The sequence below is a fragment of the Engraulis encrasicolus genome, chromosome 4 (genome assembly GCF_034702125.1).
Source record: "Engraulis encrasicolus isolate BLACKSEA-1 chromosome 4, IST_EnEncr_1.0, whole genome shotgun sequence".
Taxonomy (NCBI): domain Eukaryota; kingdom Metazoa; phylum Chordata; class Actinopteri; order Clupeiformes; family Engraulidae; genus Engraulis; species Engraulis encrasicolus.
The window spans coordinates 615,001-623,593 of record NC_085860.1 but is presented as its reverse complement, the minus strand read 5'-3'; the positions used below and the strand labels follow the sequence as shown (position 1 = coordinate 623,593).

Here is an 8,593-nt window from a genome sequence, read left to right as displayed (position 1 = left end):
ACTTGCTCTCAGGCCTTGGGTTGCGAGCCTCAGCGCACGGGTATGGGTTTCCATGGACCTCACTAGCATAAGCGTGATGACATCAATATATACCATGACATCAACACCGGCCAGTTGTGGGCAAGTGTAGGATCGCACAGACACACACACACACACACACACACACACACCCATTGTAAGGACGACACACACACACACACACACACACACACACACACACACACACACACACACACACACACACACACACACACACACACACACACACGTGTACAGCACCTACTGGAGGAGATGGCCCCTGCCTACACTACCCCATGGTGCACTGCCTGCCGTGGAACCCTTTGTCACGCTCCTGCTACGGTCGTCGACCTGCATCGGCGGCCAGTCATCCGCTTCTACACGGCACCTCCGCTACCCTGGGGAGGGGGTGGGGTGGGTGAAGTTTTTAGATTATTTTTTGTTTATTCTTTTCTCCCCTCTTTCTCTCTCTCTCTCTCTCTCTCTCTCTTTTGAAAGCCTTTTTTTCTCCTTGCGTTCTCCCATCATGATGCTGTTGGTTCACTTGAAATCAGCCACAGCCAAGTCATCCTCGTACATAGAGGACCCCCCCCCCCCCCCCAACTGGCTACAGATTCATCAGTGGTAGGAACCATAGTACCAGGTGACAAACTCAAGCTTTGCTTGTTTGTTTTTTAAATAAATTAATTGTATTATTAATGAATAATAATAATAATAATGACAAACCGTACATGACTTGAAGGCAACCCATTAAGCAGTGTCTGAGCAAAGCAAAAGAACTAGCCTGCCACCTCATTACGTGAATAACCTCCTACCGCTCTCAGTGTAGAGACCTAACTTAGGTGTGTGATGTTTGTGTGGCTTTTGCCAGGGGAAAAGGTAGGGCAGGGAATACTGATATTGTATTAGACAAAAAGGTGGGGGGGAAATAAACCACACACAAGTATATTTTGTTATTGTAGTGGGTCTTAGTATTGAATCCTGACCTCTTTGCCGTTGCTGTACTAATTGTCCTCCCAAACGCTCCACAGCACTCCCATCACCATGCAAGTGCACCTAGGCCCACATGTCTTTTTTTTAACTTCACTTTTTTGTTAGTTTTGTTTTGCTGCTTTGATTTTTGTTTTGTTGGTTTTTGTTTTATTTTGCCTCTGACAGACCTGCCCTTGCATCTAAGTAGATATCCAGTCTTCTGGTTGGGGAGTTCTGGGCAGGAGATATGTGTTAGTGGGGTGGGGTATTCTGGTGGGAGGTTCCGTAGATGATCAATGTAGGCTTTGTCTCCGCTGTTGATTGGTTGGTCCCTGGTTCAAAAGTCTGTATTCTCGTCACTGTTTGTAAATTCATTCTCTCTGTGGGACACAGGACACTGTACTGTACTCTCTCCACAAATGGAAGTGGCAACCGTCAACATACATACTTTTGTTCTTTCTGTAAATAAATCTGTTGATTAATAAGACGTGTCATTGATGGGTGTTCTCTTGGGTATGGTTCAGCAAAAATGTAAAACACATCATGAACAGTTACAAAATGTGCAGTCACTGCTGGAAGAGAGAAACAGCACAGGCACTGACCATTGTCACGAATAATTATTTAATTAAATATCAATCCCAGTTCACACCCCAGACACCATTCTGGGGAGTCTGGGAATAAGGTCACAAGAGGGAGCTGTTGAACAACATAGTGTTTCAGGAGAGCGAGACCGAACCCAGCCAGGAAAGACCTTGGAGGAGCCAGAGTATTTATGATGACTGACTTGTTATTTAGAGAGCTACCTGCCAGGCGAGTAGTTTTTGCGTCAGTTTTGTGTTGGTGGTACAGTGTAGGAGGGACCATGGTTTTAGTAAGCGATATATAACCTACCTCATCCCAGTGTCATTACACGCCTGTCGATCTTTCCGAAAGGAAGATTCTGTTCCAGCGAATAGATAACAATTCGCTTCTGCGCAGTGGCAGTGGGTAGTCAACAGCGGTGAGTGAATGCTCACGCGGGGAACCTCTTCTCTGCGGAGGACCATCTGGGTCCACGGCTGGAAGTCACCATGGTAGGAAATCGACCCCGGATACATATGAAGACCACCACAGCCTTCCAGCTATCAAAGACAAGCTGATGGATGGAAGCGGTGCGCTCTGACGGCTCGCCACGGAACCAGGAGACGAGGGGAAGGATTCAGTGCCTTTCTGGCCCATACCAAAGCACTTGTTCGAGGAATCCCGTACTGACACGCTGTCCACTTCTCGACCATATCGGCTGTATTCAATATTGGAATTGGCTTAATGATGAAGTTTAAGCCCAACCAGACTAGGACTTACGATGGCGAGGGCTTTAAAAAGCGAGCAGCTTGCTTGTGTTTTAAAAATGAACGGGAGGACGAGGTAAGTTAGGGATTCTTTCCTGTTGAATCAAATTCGGTTCCATGACCCCGGCCGCTTTGTCCTTTCTCTGTTGACGGCCAACGTTTCTGTAGTGGATCCAGCTGGTTCGAAACGATGTTTTTCAGCCATTCATTGACCCCTAACACGTCTTGTAATATAGAGACAACTGGTCAAGCGCATTGTAAGGTTTGGCGTTGTGTGTGAAATACCAGAATTGAAGACTTTCGACTACCGCCTGTTTGTCTTTCATTTCAAGTTCACTACAAGTGTCCATGGATTATACCATCACCTACGCACACAATAGGTTTATTTACTAAGTCTTGGAAGTTTGTAGGGAACATCTTAGGTAGTGTGGGGTGGTCAGTCGTATCTCAATGTTGTGCACGGTGGACATGCCAACCAGTGGTTTCGCGCTCTCTCCAATCACTGTTTCAGTGAGGCTACAGTGTGTGTGTGTGTGTGTGTGTGTGTGAGTGAGAGAACAGTGTCAGAAAATACTCACAATCAACGTCTGTCTTTTCTGTTTTGATTCCACACAAAAGACACACAACCCATGATGGAATGAGGACACAATTTGCTCTGTTAATTCCGTCCAGGTAGCCTACTGTACAAAACACGTTTAAAAGGCTTCAACGCTGGCATTTCATCCGTTTCCAAGCCCATGTTGCCCCCATCTTCAGAAAACTAGTGAAAAGCTTTCCAAGTTCCCGTATTTACGTTTTTTGTAACCATAACAGCTTACCAGTGTTTTCCTGCTAAGGATTGTCTGGTGCTGGTTTGACATTAAACTGTGTGCTGTGGCCCCAGGGAACGGCATTCAGGCAGGGTTGCCTAGTCTCACTCATCTGGAGTGAGACTCACTCTTTCAGTCTTAATTAATATCACACGTTCACACTCAACAAATAAATCTCACTCTATATCATAATTTTTCATGCAATCATTTAAAATTCTGATTGGACCACAGCTGAGAATTTATTGATGCCACCAGTATGAAGCTTCAGGTATAATCATGATTTTTTTTTTTACATTAGCCTATACTTGATACTTTATTCCAAAGCGATTTACAGGGTATTGTTTATAGTCCCTGGAGCAGTATGGGATTATGTCTTGCTCAAGGGCACATCAGCTGTGGATAGAGAGGAGGTAGAGCTATAGGACGCGGTAAGGGTGGGAATCGAACCTGCAACCCTCTGTCCATCATAGAGCACCTGATAGGAGCAAGCTAGGGAAACTCTCACATCTTAATACCGATGTATTATTGTACTTTATAGGAGCAAGCTGAGTTTTTCCTGTGAATCCATTCAGTCTGTAGCCTAGGCCTACTTATTTGTGTGTGAGATAAAAGACAATGTCACATGCGCTCATCAAAACATTGACTTTTGTATGTGTACTGGCTTGCACCACAGACAGATTACAACAAACTGATAGATCACATAAACCTGAGGCACTGGCGCAAGCTATCCCGCCAGCCGAAATCTCACTCCATGGTTGTTGGGGAAGTTGTCAACCCTGCATTCAGGTGACACAAGTTGCTCTCCAGATTCCCACAGCAGCCTTTTGGTGTGCTTCCCCTCCCTTGGCTTGTGCTCTATCTGTCTGCTGTTTATGTCTGTCTGTCTGTTACACACAAATACAGTCTCTTTCGCTCTGTGGCATAATGGGGCCCTGCCCTTGCCCAAACACAGTAATGCAAAATCACAGCAATGGTTAAGATTGTGTTTTGTCTGAATCAGAGTACCTGGTCATTTTGTGAAGCTTGGTTGGGAGATGTAGAGGGGCTAAATTGTGCAATGAGAGGGGTAATGAGATGAACTCCTGGGATGCGTTCCAAAATGCGACCTTGCGTCCTCCACTTGTGCTTGTGGCCTCGTACCAGGAAGTAATTGTCATGATGACATCATTGACAACAGCATTATATTTTAATATCTCACAAAAGAAAGCTCAATTGTAAAGTCATTTTCTCATTTGCAAACTGGATGGTGAATGAAGAATAGTCCCTCAAAGATTGTTTTGGCTAGGCTGACAGCGGGGAAACTGATTTGTTTGTTTTTTCCACGGAGGCCGGGCATCAGTAAAACGTGAGGCCAGAAGGACAAGTGGAGGACGCAAGGTCACATATTGGAATGCACCCCTGGGGTCAGAAGGGGATGTGAGTTTTAAGTGTAAGCTTATGATTTCCTGTGCACATGACCGACTTCCAACTTCGGCTACCCCCGACAGCCTTCTCTGTTGCCTTGACCTTGTGACTACTCCTCCTACTCTCCTTCAGGGACTATGGGCATGGCTTGAAGCCTGTGTAGTAGTATATTGAACGTCATGTGAGTGAAGCTCCAAGTAGTTAGTTTTTTTCTTCATCCTTTCAGTGTTCATTTGTAAGAGTGTCTTGATTTTAGATTTACTTTAATGTGCCCTCTTTACCTGCACCAAGGATTCTACAGAATTTCCCCTCAAGACTGATGCCCCATCAACACTACATGGACTTCATTATATGCAGCACTCTACTGTATTGATGAAGCACCACACACACCTGACCCCACAACATACCTCCTCTGTGGGAAAGAGGAATTATTTCTAGTTCCATTGTTATAACTACTGAACATAAAAATACCTCCTGGAAGTGTTTTTTTGATCATCATTTACTTCCAAATGGTATTCATTGAGGTTGACGGTTGCCTGAACAGTTGTCTTTGTTTTGAAGTCTTAGAATTGTTCTTAACAGTCTCTCGATTGTGGGAAAGAATGGCACTGTGAAAATCTGTTTCAGTGTGGTTGCACTGTAAAATAACTGAGTTCATTCGAAGCTTGCCTTAGATCTCATCCTGACTCAAGTCTGATAGCTGCTGAATCTACAACCCTGTCATTCACTATGATGACCGTTGCAGTCCTGTTAAAGTGTAACTTGCAGGTTAAACACCACTAAATCTCATTTTAAGAACCTCAATACATAAATTTAGATGTGATATATGTCAAAATACCGAATTATTGCATAAACAACATTTTCAGAAAACTTTGTCAAAAATAACGGCGGCTTCTTTTAAACAAACATTTAGAATCCGACGTAGATAGAGGGAGTCGCCGCGTTCTACAGACATACTAAGCACCGCAGAGAATAGGCCAGATTATAATATTGTAACACCTTTCCAGACCTATAGGCTAAATTTCAACAAGTTAAATGGCCTTAAACAGTGGCAGTATCCACCAGATACCGTCTGAACCATTTTATTATTTAAAATAATAATATTTTTTGTAGGTTTCCTCCAAATGCGCTGCAGCAGCGCCATGTGTGCCAGACCGTTATTAGGCTACCGTAGGCCTATTTCCTCGATTTGTAACCGGGCTCCTAATAGTAGCCGGCCTCGTTTTGTAACCGGGTGTTGTGAAAAATCGGAAAAATAGACACCGGCCCCGTTTAGTAGCCGGCCTCGTTTAGTAACCGGTGCGCTTTAAATTACTCATTTTGCACAACGTGTTAAAGTTAAAAAAAAAAAATTCGGAACGTGTGTAGGCGATGCCTACTTTAGTAGCCTAAATTGTAACATTTAAATGCCTCCTCTCCAAGCGGCACAATCGAAACTTAAGGTGCTTGCAAGTTTGCTTTGTAGCCTATCCAACAAGACAAGCCATGTGACATTAAACATACGTCTTGCGAAGAGTTGGACGAGTTGGCATGTGTATGAGAGAGAGAGAGAGAGAGAGAGAGAGAGAGAGAGAGAGAGAGAGAGAGACGTGCTTCCCGAAAGCGCTTTGCAGAAAGGGAAAGGTGATGTCTCCAAATATTAGGCCTACACAAAATACCTCTTAGTAAAGTAGACATAAGTGAAGTATTTTGCTTAATAGCAAAGCCGACTCGATTGGTTCATATTGCTCAGAATAGACCTCATACCGAAGTCCACGTTTTAATGGAGTTGCATGCGCGAGGTTGCAACTGTGCTAGATCACGCCGAACAGGTGCTTATACTGGAGGCTCTTGCGCAAACAGTTAAGTCACTGCATATCCGCCAATGATGAAGCAGGTTTCTTTATTAGTTTTAAGAAAACAGCCTTCCCGGCGCACAGGGTGCAGCCATTTTAAAAAACTGGTGCCATCTCTGACTGGCCAAGATGAAATCGTATGCACGCTTCGAGATTATAGCCTACATCGCATATGAGATGATTATGAGATGACATTGCATTTCCCACCACTATCACGAGACATTGTCTTTAGACGTTGACGGGCAGCGGGAGACATGCATCCACATCTCCCAAACTCAACGACGAGTGCTGCCAGTGCACATTTCGCCCCTAGCACCACACACGTGGACAGCTCGCAATGCAAAAATAGGTAGGCTATAGGTAATATTTGTGCTGGCATTTTTGTTTCAGTTTTGTAACGAGGATTATAGCATCTGAAGACTTGATTTCTTCTAGCCTACGGGAATACTTTTTTAGTTTGGTATAATTACGGACAATGCAAATAACTGTTTTTTGTGACATGCGGACATTTTTGGAGGGAATATAATCGAAAGTCCCGCCGCCTGGTTTATTGTTTTGTGACGTGCATGTGGATGAGCTTTATTGAAGTTTCATGTAATAGGCCTACTGAGCAGTGAACTGAAATTGAATATAGGCTATATGCCATTTTTAAATGGCATTTTTCTCGGGTGCTATGAGTATTGTTTTGCACCGAGTAGGAAACGTTTGACGCCATGCCACTCACAGTGAGTGACCATATTATTTCTCATCATTGTCGGCAAAGGGTAGGGCCTTCAACCATAGCCTATTATATAGTTTGGTCTTTTTGTAGCCTGTAAACCAACCCCCTCGTGAAACTGTAACGCGCTTCACATAGGAGTAGTGCCGCGGTTTCAGCACCATGGACAGAGGGCGCAAGTCCATTTAGGCGGCAGGCATGTCGTTACTCCACGGCAAATGCCGTTTTTGGGGAAAAAAAATATTAAAGTAGTCGCAATTTCTAAGTAGCCTATGTAATGGTCTACTTTGAGACTATTTTAGACTTGCCTATGAAATGCATCTCTCATGTGAAAGCAAAGGAGAGATAGGCCTAGATATCGCCCCCCTGTTTATAATCGCAAATTACGCATGGCCACAGACAGCGCGGATACCCAGAACAGTTTCATATTCTAGATAAACCGATAGACCCGCTGATCTGTCTTTTTTAAAACACAATGCACAAACACAGTAATTTTCAATTTCAATAGCCCACATACAATATAACTGTCCACTTTTCCCAGCCTCTCTACTAGAACCAAAATGGTTGGTAAGCCTACATCCACAAGCGAGAGCTGAGCCAGAACTTTAGTTGGACTCCCTCTATCTACGTCATAGAGGCTCTGCCAGTGAGGAGCCCAATACTTCAGAAGTAGCTGTAAAATGATACATTTTCATAAAAATATTGCAGTTTGGCTTTGTTATAGACTGTGAATTTCACATATATGTTTCAAAACACCTCTCCTGACAACATCCAGTATATATTTAGTTATAAATTTAACCTAAACGTTACCCTTTAAGAATGGAGAAATGGTGAGAGATTTCAGGAGATGGCCCTAGTGTCACAATTCTGTAGGTTAGAGGGGCTTAGATGTCTGTTGAATCTGCATAGTCTCTCCACTCCTTCACTAGAATGATGTTGAAAAATGGGCCCTAGATTCACATGTAGTGCAACTTCATGATGCCGGCAGCAGGAAAACATTTAATAATTGTTTTCACACCGGTTGAAATGTCAAAAACTTGGAATCAACAGCCTACTTCATGCTAATAGTAGAAGATTAGTGGGCCGAGAAAAAAAGAGTATGCCTCAATGCACCCTCAATGTTTTGTAACCCTCACCTCAAGAGGGAATCCACTTCAGGCTAAAAACTAAACCACATGTTCAGAAATCATGTGCACAGTCAGGCATGGTGGAGAAGTTTTCTGTTTGCCGAAGATAAATCCTTGATGTGGCATACGTATGCTGGAGATATTACAGTGTGCTACTATCAGGCTAGCGAAGCAATGTCTGAACGAAGGTGTTTCAGCCCACCTGAAATAAACTATCGCACCCGCCTTGCCTCCTTCATACACCCAAGATTAACAGAGATGGGGATGAGTGTCTATGCAAATTTGGCCCTTTGCTTACTAAACCTTTGACCTCAAATGTTCTATATAGCAACATGGCCTCCATCTCTCTCTCTCTCTCTCTCTCTCTCTCTCTCTCTCTGTC

The 8,593-nt window shown here is 43.8% G+C and overlaps 1 protein-coding gene across 2 annotated transcripts in view; it reads left to right on the top strand.

Annotated features, from left to right (window-relative positions):
- The first annotated feature begins 593 nt into the window (after window positions 1-593).
- Window positions 594-8,593, top strand: part of nudt4a (nudix (nucleoside diphosphate linked moiety X)-type motif 4a) — a 27,416-nt gene continuing 19,416 nt past the window's right edge. For both annotated transcript variants that reach the window (XM_063196416.1, XM_063196415.1), the window contains exon 1: window positions 594-2,394. In XM_063196416.1, coding sequence (XP_063052486.1) covers window positions 2,296-2,394 — 99 coding nt within the window. In that variant the 5' untranslated portion in view covers window positions 594-2,295. The remainder of the gene's footprint in view (window positions 2,395-8,593) is intronic.